This window comes from Cinclus cinclus, chromosome 13, assembly GCF_963662255.1.
Source record: "Cinclus cinclus chromosome 13, bCinCin1.1, whole genome shotgun sequence".
Classification (NCBI taxonomy): Eukaryota; Metazoa; Chordata; class Aves; order Passeriformes; family Cinclidae; genus Cinclus; species Cinclus cinclus.
The window spans coordinates 9,218,829-9,237,128 of NC_085058.1; the positions used below are offsets into that span (position 1 = coordinate 9,218,829).

General features: G+C 37.7%; 1 protein-coding gene across 1 annotated transcript in view; it reads left to right on the forward strand.

The window, feature by feature from the left end:
• The first annotated feature begins 12,730 nt into the window (after positions 1 to 12,730).
• WDR72 (WD repeat domain 72) overlaps positions 12,731 to 18,300 on the forward strand; it is a 94,235-nt gene continuing 88,665 nt past the window's right edge. The window contains exons 1-3 of the mRNA XM_062501184.1: positions 12,731 to 12,883; positions 13,916 to 14,022; positions 16,947 to 17,025. Of these exons, the coding sequence (XP_062357168.1) occupies positions 12,731 to 12,883; positions 13,916 to 14,022; positions 16,947 to 17,025 (339 nt within the window). The remainder of the gene's footprint in view (positions 12,884 to 13,915; positions 14,023 to 16,946; positions 17,026 to 18,300) is intronic.

Here is an 18,300-nt window from a genome sequence, read left to right on the forward strand (position 1 = left end):
TTTCCAGCCTTTTAAAAAACATTACTTTATATGCCAAAACAACATTAAATACATACCTGCAAGAAATCCAAATTTTCCCATCCTGTTTCTATAGAAAAAAGATAGATAATCTCTTTCTCTTGGATCCTCATGTCCCACAGTAGTATTAAACAAGGAATTCTTAGAAACAAATATATATGGTCTTACATGATCAAGAATACCAGAAAAGCACAGTCATGAACCTTATAATGAGAAACTTTAAAATTGGGAAAAGTTGTTACAAAAATTCCCTTACATTTTTCCCCCTTTCCACACTTTTCCTCAGAAAAGCATAAGGAATGAATAATAACTCCATTTTATACATTAGATCTTGCAAGGCAAACGTGCAAAGTGAGGAACTATAGCAAGGAAAAAGCACTCAAAAATATTCACGAGAAGGACAAAACAAGGGGATTACTTCCACAACCTCCAAATGCCCTAAAACTGCAATTCAACAATAACAAATCACGTTATGCAGGCCGGGCAGAAAAAAGTAATTAGGGTAATTAGTAATTACCTTCCTCCATGTTTGCGCTTTGCACCCTCTCGTGGCTAAAATTGAGTATGACAGTGGTTGGTATTTACAATAAATAAGCAAACCCATACTTATTGCTCATATTTTAAAATAAATAACGTTTTGAAACTTCCTCTTTGTCGGATCTAGTGTCTATAGTTTTATCATTTTCGGGGAAAAACTCAAACAAAAACTACAGTTTGTAAATATAATAAGACAATTATTAAGATGCTGAATTCTGCATCACCACTGTCTGGCTTTATTTCCACAATGTAACAACTACAGGCTCATCTCACCCTTCTATCTGACAGCAATTTGTGAGATTACAGTTATTCCCATAAAGGTTTTCTGTTTTCATCAACAGCACTCTCCACAAGTCTAGCCAATCATGAATAAACCCACAGCTTATCTTTGCAAAACAATACCTCCATTGACATGAAATGTGACATTTTTTCATCAATATTTCATCACATTATACATAAGATAATACAACAAATTCTCACTACTTGACAGCTATCCCGTAATGCAATGTAATCTAATGCTGTTTCATATTTTAGTATGTGACAGCTGTCAACAATGTTGTTAATCACTAATTGCTCTTATTCATCTCAGAAACATGCCTTGATTGCTAATTGAGGCCAGATAAATATTTCAGCTTACTGAAATTGCTTTGCTGCCCATTCAGATAAAGAAGAAAGATCTTTAAAAGATGATGAAGAGAACTAGAGAAATTAATTATTGGGTGATTATGACAATAAAAACAGACACTGAAATTAATATAGCATCTGAATGATTAATAAAATAGTGAGTGGACTTTTTTTTTTGTGAGAAGTATGAATGTACAGGTACCTATACAGCCCCAGATCATAAGAAACTGGCCCAGTTTTTCACATTTGTATTGGATTTTTTCAAACCTTTGAAGTGCTTTTCATTATTAGTTGTCAAAGCTTTCCACAATGGAAGTAAACATAATTTTTAATTAAATTATTAATGGGAAAAGTAAACCACTGATGGGCAAATTGGCTGCACAATGTTTCCCAAGTAGATGCAACATTGCATTTCTGAATCAAGAAGTAGTTTATCAAGCCAAAATAAAGTTTCTTCGACAAAAGAATCTGAAAAATACTTTCCAAAACAAAGCTTCATTTTATGTATTCTTTTACAAAGAATTATGTTTGGATAAAATGAGATGAAGCGGTGTGCAGACCAAAAATTAAGAACAGAACTAGAATTAGAATGCAAGCTTTCTGTAACAGCCTATGAATGCAATGCCCAAGGAATACATCCAGCAACTGATGCTTGTAGCTGTGATTCAGAAAACTCACTTTGGGAAAGAAGTCTGACTTTCTTCTGAAGAGATTTTTCCCATGCCCACACTGCTCCCTGTCTCCATTTTGCATACATATTAATCTCTGAACTACCCTGCCCAGTGCTGATTCACTATGGATTTCAATTCAAAATTATTCCATAAACATCACAAGTTATTCACAAACGTTGAGCCAAGGTAATTCTTATAGTTTGTTTTCATATGAAACCCAGCAGATAGAACTTTGATGAGTCTGCTCAGTCTTCCCATAAGGCAGGCTCTTCTGAAGAACCACTGTCACAAAACAGAGAAATACAGAAGAATACCTAATCTTTGCAATTTTATCTTCCTCTGTGAATCTTGTCTTTGCCACATTTTGAACTTAACGTGCAAGTGTATTGTTATTTATGAATAAAATCTTTACATGAAAAAATATTGAACACCATAAAACAATTAAAGGATCAAATCTTTAACCTCATCTAATTACTTTTCCTACTACTGCTATGACCTATAGGGGATTTCTCAGTGGCAGAACAGCACCATTCAGTGATTCTCTTTGCACAAGGAAATGAGATGGCTAAACCAGGGATATTGAGAAAGGGACACAGCAAAGCACTATTTCACAGGAAAAGAAGAGTGATAAACCATAGTTCTGTGAACCTGATTATCATATTAACACTTTAAGAAAAAACCTGCAAAAGCTGCAATAGTGATTCCAATAATTGGTTCACCCTCACACTCAACACAAATCCATTTTTAGCACTATAACTAAAATCCTTGATCCTGTTCCTGAAACATGCTTCAAAATCTCCATTTCTAGCTTCTTAAAAGAAATTAAACAGAATTGCCAAACCCTCAACAACATTACATTAAGATCTTGTGGTATCTATAAGTCATATGATTTTTTTTCAGAACCAAATCATTATTTTTGAAATAACAGTGGAAAGTGAACAGTCAAATTTTCAGCAAAAGTCAGAAGACTACTGATTGCCTGAAGGTGGCCTACAAGGAAAGCTGCAGGGACTTTTGACAAGGGTATGTAGTGACAGGACAAGGGAGAATGAGGGAAGGTTTAGATCAGACATTAACAATTCTTTTCTGTGAGTGTGGTGAAAACACCGCAAGAGGCTGCACAGAGAAGCTGTGGATGCCCCATCCCAGACAGGATTCAAGGCCCAGTTGAAAGGGGCTCTGAGCAACCCAGTCTAGTGGAAGGCCCCATGACAGGGGCTTGGAACTAGATGGTCTTTATGGTCCCTTCCAACCCAGCCACTCTAGGATTGCACAAAACATATTTCTGTGGTATTGACGTATACTACTTTTATGAAGTGAGTTGTTTTCCCCAAGGCAACAAATACAATGCCGAAAGACAAAGTAGGAATCACACAGTTTTGTGACCCTGTCTAAGAATAAGATGCAATTAAGGTCTTTGGTGTGACCTTCCCTTTGTGTCAAATTGTGCTAAAATGTATGTGACAGTTTTTGTTATGGAAGCCTCCATGTATCAATGATAAAGGAGAAGCTGTCAAAATAATTTATTTAGGTTCACAGGCAGAATTCACAACTCACATGAAGTGTCAAAAAGCACAAGCAATATCTAGTTTATCCGTTAGGTTACTTAGTCTCATACAATTATTTCACCTTTTTGATAGCATTTTTGACTACAAAAACTTTAGCTGAGGTTCTAGCTACCACTATTGACTTTAAAGGGCTATTATTCAACTTCTCTGAGAAAAATAGTACTAAGGTTTTAAAGTAAGTTGACTTGTATTATCTCATTTTGCTTTCAATGATGTACCTTTATAAATTTTCACCTAACATACCATGTTTCAGTGTTCAACACTTGGCCAGATGAAGTTTAATCAAATGTCACCCTTTACATTTAAGCTCTATTTTCAGGACTTATAAATCATCTACATAAAATTATTCATATGGTGAAGTGATTTTAGAAGTCTCATCTTCAAAGTTTTTGTTTTATTAAAAATATTTTAAAATCCAAACTCCAGAAGTGCTAGGTGCAAGATATACGTTTCAACAAGTTACAAACTTTACATGCTTTTGTCTTAATTTATTGTATCCCCTTACCTATAAAACACAGCCTGTTGATGTAGACTGTAATCACATTAGCACATTTGAGAACATCGCTATTTAAGTCAAGTTAGATATCTTGGGGAAATAGTCTTGGCATAAATCTTAATTCCATAATACTAAACTAAAAACACCGCATGCTTTAGCTACTACATTTATTATGTTAAGATAGGAAAGCCATAGGCAATAAAAATACAGTAAATGTCTTGACATCCTTCCAAATCCGTGAGGATTTCAGACAAACAAACGTAAGAAGACATGATTTTAGAGAATAGAATTACTTTTATACAACGAGTTTGACAATGTTGTTTGTAGCCCTAGATGTGAGTGTGATTAAATATTTCTGCAGTTAAGATGAACTCACCTGTGCACTGCACAGCCCGTTCAGCTCCACTTCTCACAAGAACTGCTGGCAGACCTAGGCTTCTCTGGGACTGACCTTTGAACAAAAAAACGCCTGAACACACATCACGTTTCACGTTCTTACGGTAATCATTCAGTACAGCCTATTAATTGTTTTCAAACAGAAACACCTGAACTTAAAGGACGCAATCCTCTCCGATGCTTAGCCCTCGTGCCGCAGGGTGCTCTGTGGGTCCTGGAGTTCCCACAGCTACTGCTGGTCCCACACCTGCGGGAAACCACTCGCCTCCTGCCAGCAGAAATGTTCTTTTCGCCTTAAGGCAGGGCGGGCAGATAAGAAGTTTCCCGTACCTTACTGCCCGCGGGGCAGCTTGGAGGGCTGGGCTGGGCTGGGCTGGGTCCCCCCTGCCCGTCCCGCGGCAGGAGAGCTGCGGGCCCCTTTCCCCCCGGGGGCTGCAGCCCGGCCCCGGCCCCTTTCCCCCCGGGGGCTGCCCGCCCGGCCCTTTCCCCTGGGCGCTTTTCCTCCAGCCCATGTTGGCCCCGGGCAGCCGGGACAGGGAGCAGCCGCTCCTTCGCTCGCCGCGCTGAGGGCGGCGGTGCCGCTGGGCAGCGCCAGCTGGATCCAGCCCGTGCTGGGCGCTGCCTCTCCCGAGCGGCATAAAAGCTGTCCCGGCTGCTTTCCGTCCCTCAGAGCCCTCGCTGCCCCACGCACCGAGCCTGGGAGCCGCTGGAGGTGAGGGCAGCTTTCCTCCCCCGAGGTGAGGGCAGTTCCCCTCAGCCCCGCTCTGGGTCTCCCCCTCACCCGGCTGCGGATGCCCTGGGGCTCCCCTTCCCTAGGCCGGGTTTGGTCGTCGTGGGTTCCTAGAGCTGTTTTGGGGGGTGAGAAGCCTTTTTAGCCGGTGCAAGGTTTATTTTTTCTTGCTTGGGCAAATTTCACGCGTTTCTGGGAGGTTTTATTGGCCTGTTGCCCGTGTAGCATCAGTTTTGTGACTTTCGGCTCTCGTGTGAGATGTTTAGGTGTGTGTTACTTCTGTTTTTGGGTAGTGAGTTATATAGATTCCATCAATTACCTTGACGTGTATCTGTTCACTGGATTTATTGGAGAAAACTAGTAGTGTGAGAACACATAGAATGCAAAATATCAGCTCCTTGAAGTGGAAAATGCTTTTGTGCTATTTTCATGATTTACTATTGAGTAGATGCAAAGAACTAGCATACAAAATTTTTATTTGTTTTTCAGCAGTCCTATGTTCTCTTGCAAATACTTCTGGTTAAAGGGTGGGATTTTTTTTTTCTCAATTAAAATTAATTAGGATGGCTCACTTAGTCTTGGGGCATATCTGTCATGATTACTTTTCTGGTTGGTGCTAGAAAAAGTAGTAGTTGTCTTAATAAATCATGAAACTTTAACATGTCAGTGATGTCCCTGGTACAGAGCTATGGTCTTTTTGGGGTTACTAATTGCAAAAATGGCTGTTGTGGTGAGGTAGGTCTGCTCAAAAGGTATGTGTCAGTAGGATTGATTACATGACAATAACAGGTTTTTCTCATTTAAGACTTTTCAGTGCTAGAATTTGAAGTTCACTATAAAGAAAATTGTAATCTGTGTATTGCAATGCATTGAATAAGTTTTGGACTTCAATCTTACTTCATAATAAACTGTCTTTTTACTTAGGCAGGTTAGACTGTGTATAAAACAAGTCATTCAGAGTAGTTTACACTAAATAGAGGCATGCCCTGTAGCAGAGAACACTGCAGAGAGGTCTGTTTGTTAATTGAGAGTATCCTAAGAGTAAAATGTAAAAAAATAAAAGTAGCTTGTCAGAGTGTAGAAATCATCAATGTGATGCAATTGCTTGTACCACTGATTAATGATTGTTACATGATAATCAAAAAAAACAAGGCCTGGTAAAATGATGTGGTTGTTTTATTTTTACCATCTGATTCCAGTTTTTGTTTGTTATTTAAACATCCCAGAGTACAATGTAGCTGAACCAAAAACATCACCTTTATATGATGAACAGGGTTTTATGTCTTAAATGAATTCAAGGTCACTTAAGGAAGACAAAATTATTGACTTAAGACTTTGATTCATATTCCCTGCCTGTCAGTTTGAGATCCTTGTAAATTTTGGATTTTAGCTTTCACATGTCTTGACTTTAACACAAAAAAAAATCAATCTAGTAAAACTGTGTAAATCAAGATAACTCTTGTAGTTATGGCTACTTCATTACAGAATTTGTGATGTTTTATAAAAATGCAAGTCAAGCAAAACTCATGTCTTTTACGAGTGAATTTGCTTACATCTGTGGGATATTTTGATGCAGCCTCAAAGTTAAATACTCTCAACGTTTTCCAAGTCCTGAAGGCCATAAACTTGGAGATGACATTATCCTTAGTAGGTCCTTTGGTTCATATGGGATTGTGTTGGGATCATTGACTCTCTAAAGGGCATATATGTGTTTCTGCTCAAAAAACAATTTATAATTAAGAAAATGTAAGCAGCTGTTCCTTTACTAGGTTAAGGATGGACCACTACAGGAAAAACTGTTATTTTCAATAAACCCAGGCATGACTGAATGTGTATAAAACAGAGGGTAAAATCTTTGAGTAAGATGCAACATCATAGAAATCAAAGCTTACATTCTGCAGAGACTGGTGGTCCTTTCTGTCACGTGTGCTTTCCTTTAAGAGTTGACGTGTGATAATCCTAAAACCAAATGGGAAGACTGCTGCTGCAAAGTATTTCACCATTTGGATGCGAGTAACTCCACTGGAGATGGCTTAAGGTGATGCTTTAGAAGTGACAAATAACTCACATCCATGTAGTTCTGCATAGTGCCCAAGCAAGGTTTCATTTCCCAGCCATATCCATTCTTGTAGTTAATAGGACATCCAGACACTGAATTTCAGACAGTAAATGTTTTTGTATTTTTTCTTTAAGAGATATCTTTTTGGCTCCATGCACATATTCACATAATATATTTTTTATTAAACTTAGTTTGTCCTTGATAAATGGGATTTACAACCAAGTTTGTTAGCTCACGTGTGTTAGTTGTTGTCTAATGTGTTTAAACAGCTACTATGTTGCTGAAGCCTTTAATGACTATTGAAGAAAGTGGAAATTTATATTTTTGGACATATTTTTGACTTATCTACTTAGCAAAAAAGCATGTTGTGATATTTTTCTGGGAAGCTTAATGTAATTTAACAGTTTATGCAGTAAAAAAAAGATCTTCAAGGAAGTGAAGGTTGTTTTGCTGTATCTTATTGCAGTGTGAAAAGCACAAATGTTGAGTTACTGTGTTTTCACTGCCCCATTTTCCAGCATAGGTGCAACATAAACTATCTTAATTAATATTGTGTCACCAAAAGGTTTTGAGTCGGCCAATTGAATTCTGCCAAGATAGAGTCTTTTGATGAAAACATATCTTTATTGATTGTAGAAGAAGAAAATCATTCTTAAAATGAAATCCAGAGGAAAAAAAAATCATATCCCTCAGAGAAAATTTCTGAGTGGCAGGTTGAGATTAACATCATAAAATTGAATTTGTGCTGCAAACCTTTGATGTAATCAGCAGCTGGGAGATGGTGTTGCCCTTACTGTGCTCCTTCTGATTGTGGTGAATTATTGTGTGGAATGAAATAAGTGTTTCTTGTGTCACTCGTTCAAGAAATACAAACAAGGTATTACCAGGTGCTTCTTGCTAGTTAAAATGGGTTGTATTGATTGCTGGTCCCAGTGCCCTGCTCCCTTGGACTGCAGGAGCAGGGCACCCCATCCCCAGGGAGGTGTGGGTGTCACTCAACAGTGACTCCAGCCCGTTAGGGTATAGCCCAACAGCTCTTGAGCAAAGTCCCATCACATCTGGAAGTGGATTACCGGAGATGGTTGCAACATCCTTAAGGAGACTGCAACATTGAGCGTGCAACATCATGAAACAGAAAGTTGTGAAAGCGGGATAGAATGGAACAGTAGACTTCAAAGCTACTTTTAAGAAAAAATTATTAGCTTTTTACTAAGAGTAAAATATTGATAGAACTTTGTTTTCTTGTGTAGGAACTAAGAGAATGTGTCAGACAAAACTAAAGGACAGGAACAGGAGAATGAGATAATTAGAAACACACAAAAAAAACATAGGAACTGGTCGTGAAAAAATTGAGGCACTGCCTAAATTTTATTCCCCAAGGTTTCCTTTATTACAAGGATGAATATAATGGTGTATGCTTGGGGGGAACTTATTGAATCCAGTGCAAACAGCTAAATTCTGCTAATATCTTAATATTTTCAGGACTGTAAGCAAATTTCTGAACTGTTTTATTTTGTGCCTGCATTGATTGCCAGACATTTAACTAGATTTTTAAGCAAGTGACCTTCTGTTGACAGCTTGGAATGTGTAGGAAACATGAAATGGCTATAAAAAATATTGCTTTGGCAGGTTAACTGTTACCTGTAAAGTGATATTTTGTTGTAAGAGGTCTTTCTCCTTCTATAAAGAAACTATAAATTTGCATTTCTTATGTTTTTCATGGGTTATAGTGATGAGAAAGAAGTTTGTCAGTCAGCATTTTATAAGGTGAACTGTTTGAGATTTGGTCCCTGGGGGGAGTTTAGCTCCTCATTTTAAGGACTTTGGCATATATATATTTATCAGAAGTGTCATTTCTCAATTCATTGAAAGATCAGAGTGTGTTTTTTCTTTATCAAGAAATGTCATTCTTACAACTGTAGCTAATAGTTTAGTATCTTGAGGATGTCATACAATAAAGCTTCCTTCAGGCCTTTGAGCAAGCACTGGAAATGCAAGGAGCAACAGGGAATGTGTCCCGCAGTCTTCAGTGGGGCAAACCAGAACCCAGATTTCTCACTGCAGATCACTGAGTGCATAGGTGTGCACGCTCCTGAGACCTCAGCCACTCTGCTCCTCTAACCCTTTATGTACCCAGACCGCTGGCTTTAAGGTTAAAATTTTTATCTTGAGAAAATGCAGCTCAGGAAAGGGATGTGTGCCTGAGGTTAAGCAGTAATTACGTAGCAGTGATTGGAAGGTCTGAGATGAGCCAAATAGAGAGGCTAACAATTGTTTCATCTCATTTTAAGGTCAGTAGAGGAGTCAAAGATACACTTAGGATATATAGGGAAAGTATATGTGAAGTTATGATGGCAGTGATTCTTTGTGGTGTAATCTGACCTTTTTCATTCTTGTCAGTTCGTGACCAATCCTAGTCAAAAAAGCTGAGTGATGAGGAAAAGACCTTGCATAAATACCTGCTTAGTAAAGCATTCAAGGTCAGACCTTTGGCTTTTCAACTCTGAAAGCTTTTGATTAGACTTTTAAATATCTCATGGCTCCTGTAGAATAAGGGGTGGTATACTCAGCTTTCCACATTAAGCTTCAATGGTCCAAATGGTCCAAACTCATTAAAGCCGTGAAAATTTGGACAATTTTCCAAGTAAGCAGTGGTCTGTGGTGCGGTTTCAGTGTGAAAAGGAACCAGAGACAGAATGGCAGGGATGGAACAAGTTAGTGGTGAGATGGGCTGGTATGGTTTTAACTAAAGCCAGAGCTTCTCAGTAATGAGAGCACTCTTTGGAAGTATGGTTATAAGGGTAGAACAAATAAGCTTATTAGGATGTAAGCAGGGAGAAATGGGCAGTAGGACTGAGAAACGTGATTTCAAGTTGAATTATGGGTTAATACTGCAAATCAGACTTGCTTCAGTGGGCAGAGCTGGAGGAATTTGACATGTGCTGATAAGCTACATGTAGCTCTGATATGCCTTGGGCAACATTTGACTTTGTGAAAACAGCTTTTACCTCTTTAAAAGAAACAGTCTGGTAAATATCTGTTCATTTTATTTCAAAAAGGTTTGTTTTAGGTACCATCAGTATCACTAAAAATTGGTAAAGCTAAGTATTGTCAGACCAAATGTGTCCATATGGATATGCTATATTTCTAGTGAAGTCATGCTACACTAAGAAGCAACTATTTCATTCAAACTGCTTGTGTGTCAAAGTATCTTAATAATAAAAAAAAAAAGGAAGCAAATGGAGAAAAAAGTTAAGGACTGTGTTAATAAAAAGAAATTCATATACCTTCTGTTTTCCTTCTCTTGGGCTTCAGCTGTAATGTAAAGGAAAGCATACAAAATATTCTTGTAAAATTTCAGTCTAAATTAATTCTCTTACAACCAGTGTTCTGTCAGTAGCAGTAGTTTTTTATTCATGAGTAACTAGATGGTCTGCAGATAGATCGTCTCCACATTAGCAAATTCCATCAGTTTGTTTTCCTTTTAACATCTGTTGATTTGAGTTCTGTTAACTCATCACTTGTGCAGCAGTAGGTCTTTGTCTAGGAATATTCAGCTTGATTCTATGCTTCCGTTATAAGAAAATGTAATTTATGACTTAATATTCACTGGAGTACAAACCTGAATTGTGCATCCTTGTGGCATTTTATGCTAACTGAACACTCTCATGGTACAAGTGACTACATGATATGCAAGCAAAAGCATTTTAAATATGCGGGATTTGGTTTATCAAACTCATTTGACAGCCATCCCTTTATAAGCCCTATGAATCTGGCAACCTTTTTAGCTTACCTGATAACTAAAAACATGTCTTTAAAGATTGTCCAGAACAGCTTTTATTTCAGGGCATAAATTCAAAGAGAAAAGGATTTCAGTGTTCATCAGTAACTTCATATGACTGGAGACTTGGAAAAAAAAAAAAGTTTTAGAAAAGTCAGATTCTAATGCTGAGAACAATAACACGTCTCAGTATTTTTATATATCCACAAAGAGCTTTTAGATGAAATAAAGTGGGATTTGGCCTAATGAACTCATGACCTCAATTTTTTTTCTTAGATTCTTCCTCTGCCCTCAGCATTCTGTCAAAGTTGTATGACAGGACCTCGATAGCCTGCCATACCAGTGTTTTTAGCCTTTTTTTCCCAGTAGCTGAGCCCTTTATCTCATTTTCTTGTCAGGAAGCAAGACCATTTCTTTAGTTCTCTGTCACTTTAGGCTTTTAATGATAGTCATGAAGATACCGCTTGTCCACGTCCCTGCTTTCAGCTGCTGTTGTGCTGGGTTGCAGTTTCTTTAAGCTTAACTTAAAAGGCTGCTTCTGTTCTCCATTTCTCTCCTGTGGTCTTTCCTGAATTGTCACAGGAACTGCTCTTCATGTCACTTATCATTCCTACATTACTTCCTTTAGACTCACTGTTACTGGCTGTTAATGCATTTTGTTCTGCCCACTTCCTGTCTCTCCTCACAAAAGCTCAGCTTTATTGTCGTGGTTTTTTTGCCTGAGTTCTCCCTGCTGCGCTACTGTAGCATCTTGTTTCATTTTGAACATCTTTCGCAAGGATGTGCAAAGGGCTCTGGTGTCTCTTCTTCTTTCTCCAAGACAAATTGGAGCACACCTTCTCTGAAAGGTGCATTTTGCTTAGTGCCTGCCAAGTGGTTGTTCTGAAGTATGTCTCCAATTGTATTATTGCTGTTGGGATTAAATAAAGGTGACATACAATACTTTTGAAAAGATAATTTTTAAAGTGTCCTTGGACAATGGTGAATCTGAAACAGCTTAAAATCTGTTTCTTCTGGTTCACTGACACTTGAAAACAACATGTTGACATATACAAACATTTTCTACATCGTTCAATCCCTCAGCTGTTTGTCAATCTCTCTGTCTATTGCCCGGTTAGTGGGAGTCAAAACTACTCTCAGCCAGATGGACAACCCCATTAAATCAATTTTTTGCAGTAGGGAAAAATCTATTAGTTGATAAATTTTTTTGGACAAGGGACTTGTGTCTTGAGCAGTGGAGAGAGTCTGTTCAGTCTCTGCTTTTCAGCTGGCAACTCTAGTGCCACCTTTATTTTGGTTCTTTTCTCTAGGATATGCCACAGAACAGTTGGGTTTATGGTGCTTTGCCATCTTGGGCTTCATTTTTCTCTACCTCCCTGACCCACCACCAGTACTCTCCTTTGGCTGCATTATCTTTCTCTTGCCTTACCCTCCTAGAAATCAGAGTCTTTATTGACACCCTGCTTCTGTGTTGTCTCTGCTTCAGCCGTTGGCTACAGCTGCTGCCAGAGCAGCAGTGCTGGTTGGACGAAACAGGGAAAACACTGTGTATTCCACCAGTCTTATTTAGGGAGAACAACGTGAACCCATCAGAGCTAAGCCAGGCAGTGTGGGGCAGCACACAACTCTTGTTGCTGATGTTTCAGTATTCTGGTAGTACAGGTCCCTGAAGTTGTTAGTGTGATGTTGGCAACAGCAAGAAAATGTTTGAGCTGCATCAGCTTCTTACAGCAATATTTTGTAGCTTCCCTTTCCAGATGTTGATTAAATCCTCCCCTCTTTAAGGTTATTTTTTTCTTATGTTTAGTCATGCTTAATCATCGTGACTTGTTTGTTTTCAGGTGTTGACCATGAAGACGTTGGTACCGGCTGTGGCCGTGTGGGGCAGAACAGCTCCCTCTCACAGCATCACTGCTGTTATGATCACTGATGACCAGCAGACCATAGTGACAGGAAGCCAGGAGGGACAGATTTGTCTCTGGGATCTTTCACCGGACTTACAGGTTTGTGTCCACTGTGCTGGAGCTTGCCAAATAGACAGGCTGACGTTTTATCTCTTATTATTGGTAATAGGATTATCCAGACTTGTACTTGTTCAGATGAATTTTTAAAGATAGTGTGATATTTGTTATAGGAAACTCACAAAGCAGAAAGTGAAATGTCTATATGAGCAACCTGTTATTTACAGACTTTGGAGAATTTTTCATAGATTAGCATGACTTGTGGTTTATAAACTGAGACTGTGTGCTCTGAGAAATGACAGCAAGTAAATACATACAATTATCATGATTCCTATCTTGTGAAGGCTTTTCTTTTTTTTGTAAATCAATTGTTGAGGGTGGCCTGTCATTTAAAGAAAAAGCACTGACTTATAAAAACATATCTACCTACCATGATGGAAGTAGCAAGATGAAACTTCTATTTTTGATGTAATTATGATGCAAATGATTGCTTTGGTTATTTCATATGTATTTTCCCGAGAATGGAGCAGAGTGAAAGCAGTTCCTGGCTTTTTTTGTATTCTGTGTTTCTAGAGCTAGAGTTCTATTTTTATTTTTTTTTATATTCAGTTGTCCCCTTTGTAGTCAAACACAGCCTGAAAGTTTGCACTCCTATAAGGCTACCTTTTTCACTTAAAACTTTTGTGTGCAATGATGAATATCAGAGAGGTTATTTAAACACTTGTTATGAAACACGTTTAAGAGCTTTGGCTTATCAGTGTCTACTTCACTGTGCCACATTTGGTGCATGCTGTAGGGTAAAGGCCAGAGATGTTCTGTGCATTGCCTGTTTTATAAGATTTCATGTTCCATACCTGCTTCAGAAGATGAATTCAATGAATACAAAAACAGCTTTAGGCAAGCTGCATAAAAATTCATCCACATCTTTCTGCATTCCAGAAACATGACTGAAGAACATAACACTGTAAAACAGGTTGACAATTATATGCATCTACAAGTAACATTCTCCTGGTTTTAGATATCCTTAATTTATACAAAAATTGTTTAAGATAAATAATTTTATTATTCTCCTAGATTTCATCTAAGGAAATTCTCTTTGGCCATACTACTTCTGTAACTTGTTTGGCAAAAGCAAGAGAGTTTGAGAAGCAGCCATACGTAGTAAGTGCTACTGAAAATGGGTAGGTAACTGAATATTCAATTTTTCATTTCTTAAATAATGGAATGTGTGCCAAGTGTAAGTCAGATTATGCATTTGCAGGAATGTTTCAATCTGCTTCCCTGATATTAAAATGATAGCAGCTAGTTATGACCATGACTATGGTGTTAATACACAACAGTCCAACTAAGAGCTCGTCCCATGGACAACAAAAGGTTTGGCAACATATTCACATATTCACTTAGTGGACAGAAAAAAGAAATTATTCAGAGGGGTTGGCTAGGCTCTGTTCAGAGGGAGATTAATGGGTTATTGTAGAGCATCAGCAAGTTCAGCAGCACTTGAGTATCTCTTTCTTCCTAAACTCAGTATTGAGAACTGAACCAGTAAGAGAAGCTGTTGTACTCTGATCAGGTTTATGGTTCCTCAGTCAGTACATATTGAAACACAGAATGGCCATGAGTAAAAGGCATATGTTCTCCTTTTCTCTCTTTAAATCTGATGTGCTGTTTTGGAGAAGATCCTTTCAGAGTGCCCTGATCTTGCAGCTTTTCTGCTATGTGTTTATGACATAGCCTGTCACTCGAGTCTGACTACTTTCTGCATTTCTGCTAGGTTACACTTAAGAATATTTAATAACCTTTTCAGATGGGGTCTGAAGACCTTCTGTTTGATTTTATATGTTGAAAATAGTTAGGGCTGTCTGCTTACCTTCTTAAGGAATTTTGTCTGGCTGCTTAATTATATCCCCCTCTCTATTTTTGCATTCATCTTTTCTAATTAACTGGACAGCTCTGTTAAAATGGCTTTCCATGAAGACTACTTGTCAATTGTCCTTGAAGCTGTACCTTCCAGCGCCTTAAGACTACTGGTTTCCCACTGAGTAGCTTATTTATGCTTTCCAGCTGCTAGAATCCCTGTATGATTCTCTCATTCAGTCATGAGTATACAAGAAAGGGATAGCCTGAAAAAAAACTCTTCCAGGCTTCTTAATTGTGTAAGATTAGACTGCCTGACTGGACAGGTAGTGGTAAAAAGTACTGTTTATGTGCAGAGAGGGAAAGAAATCTACACAATCAGTTTTGTATTGCCCTTCTACATTTCTACTCAAGGATTCTGGGAGGAAGCTGCTTTTCATCCCAGTTCAGAAGATCTGTTAGTGCAACACTGCTTCCAGGTCATACTGGGAGCAGATACTGTATTTCCAAAAAAAACCTGGGGTGGAAAGTGTTAAGAAACAAATGAGGATATTGCTATAGATATACCATACAGAGATGTCCACATCCTAAAGATTTTACCTGTGAAGGGATCACTAGACTTGTTTTGGAATGTTTGTAGGTAGGATTGAATTGTCTTCTGGCCCATTTAAATGTTCAGTTTTACCAAATTACTGCTGACTTCTCATCTGTATTGCATAAGGGCAAAGCATCCATCACTGATCCCTGTAATGTTGCAACATGAAGTTCAGATAATTACAAATAGGAAGCCTTGTCTTCAGGATATGGAGGGTTTGCAAAACTGCATTTTCTAGCTTGGGAATAATTCACTTCTGCCATTTTCAAGCTTCCATCTCCTTGTAGTATGGATGGAAGAAATTGTATGGAAGATGATCCACTCCAGATTATTTTCAGACTTTCTCTAAATGACTAATCCCAAAAGAATAAGCACTGAATGTTATTTTTTGTATTTCTAATATGGAAGTATATAAATGAATCTAATGATTCTTAAGTTCTCAATGTTGTTTTAAAAGTTACAAACTTTTCCTACAGCATATGCTGTATAGAATGTGGGATATTGCTCACTCATTAGTACACACAGTAAATTGAATACATCATCTAGAAGCCGAAGTTACGTTCTGACACTCTGGTGTCATTTGTGCATGTTTGTAGGTATGTATGTATCACACTAATGTAGCTAAAATAGTAGAATTTATATACACAAGCAGAAAATCATTGCTCTGAAATGTTTAGCAAACAGTGTAAAGCTTTCACTTAAGTTCTGACTTTGGATCTACTAACTTTGATGGTGATATTGCTCAGCTGAAAAATATTAAGAAATAGTAGTTTGAGTTTAGCATAAAATGGGAAAGTAGGTAGGTTAAAATGTGAATCACTAGGTATTATCTCTTATATAATAAAATACTCTCCCCAGTGTATGAAGTCTTGATACAGGAAATTTCTTGCCATGTAATTTCAGAAATAATGAAATGAATGTTTCAGTTCTGGAAGTAATGTTTGGTTTTTTGAATAAAATCTAAAAGCATCAAAGTTTAACGTTCTGTTGTTGAACTATGATAACGTATCTCATGCAGCCTTTTTAAATTTATGAAATTTAATTTGATTGTCTCTTGTAATCCAGTCCCACTGCATGTTGAATACTGTGTAGATAAGGAAGGTATGCCACAGCGTCTTTGTCAAAGAACCTTAAACGTGCCCAGCTAGTATTACTCAGGTAGTTGAGTGTATTGAGAGCAGATTTCGGGAACAACCTCATGATGGCACTGTTTCTTCTTAGCAAAAGTCGTTCCTCTCAAGAACTGAAGTCTGATGTGGGAGAAGATGCGTAATGTTTTTCAAAACGTGTGGTTTAAGTTCAGTGTAATGAATCATTTTCAGGAGGATGTAGTTCCAGTGACAGATAGCTACAGTGACACGTTGATGAGCTGTAATGGCAGTATACCTACAATTTGTTGTAGATCAGAGTCGGTCTTAAAGTCAGGTTGGTTGCAAGGCAGCAGGGTGTAATTACCAAAACAAAAAGAAACAGATACTGTATGTCATCCCCTACTAATGACTACATTTTCTTACCCAGCAATCTGTAACAAAAAGCTTTATAAACGACCAGACTGCACTTAAAAACAGCACTAAAGAAAAACTTGGTGGCACAAAATTATTCAAGCCAATTGAGTGGAAATGACAGAGAATAATCTGAAGTTATCTTTGGCAGGGAGATGTGTGTTTGGAATGTCACTAGTGGACAGTGCATTGAGAACGCAAAGCTTCCTTATAGGCACACAGCAATCCATGTAAGTATAGCAACTTTTCATGGGGTCTCTATTCATGACAAGAATTTTGCTTTATTTACATGGTATTTTTCAGAAACAGTTGAAAATACATAGGTCATAACATAGGAGAAAAGACCCTGTCACAATATAAGTGGTTTTTATATCTTTTTCAGTATTTTTTCTTCTAAGGAAAGAATTGAGACTTTTATGTTCCTCTGAATTCCTTAATCAAATCAGACTGATTACTTTTAAGCTGCAAATATTTGAAATGCAGTATTGATTAACTTACTGTTTGTGCATCAGGTAGCCAAGTGAAATAGTCTTAATCTTTGCTCTTGTCTTGTTAAAATTGCATGGAGGCTTCAAGTTTGACATTGGCTTTTTCATGACATTTTAAAAGTACAAGTACAAACACTGTGAGACAATCTGCTAAAAGACTTATTTTTAAACTTTTGAATGGTTTTGGTGCTGAGCTCCTGATTTCCAAATGGGATGAAGTCTTTTGGAGACTTTTCAAAAATACACCTCCGTTCATTGCAGAACTTTAGGACAAATCCCTTATTTACAGAGACTTTTAATATTGCTTCTGGTAATTTCATATGTCTATCTGAAACTGTGTCCAGGTAAAATAAGTATGTAGGTTTTGGACTGTGGGAGTGTTTGAAATACACATATGAGTACGACTGAGGGCCCCAACATCTATGGGTTTGATTCTGGGACAGGGCTTATTTCTGGATATGTTAGTAGAAGAGAAGCTCAGGGATCCTGTGTTGATTAAAATGCTGGTTTTCTTCAGTGAGGAAATCTAGTGTGGAACTAAGACTCCAAATGATGGATGTCCGAGCCTTCATGTAGCTCCAAAGCATAGCCAGTTTGGAATCCAAAGTTTTTAAAGCTCCCAGTAAAAAATGTTTTTGCTGACACTGTTTTGGTTGATATGAGGAGTTGAAACACAGTTAATTGTAAAGGGTAGAGGAAAAAGCTTGGATATATTACCAACAAATATTATGGAAGATTAACTTAATTTTTTTTACATATCTGTATGCATATGAAAATGTAAATTAAGAATTTTTCTATACTTTTATTTGTGCGTATGCTTAAAGCATATATATTCCTTAAATGGATCTATATACACAAACAAACAGTACTTAAATGCTAATTTGAGGTGCAGTATGACCTGCTGTGTTCTAGTGCTTAATTGGATTTTAATAGATTAAGTTACAGAGAAATTCTGCAGGGAAGTAGGCAAATTTGGCCTAGCTGATTAACTGACAATCTTCCCTTTTTTTTGTGAAG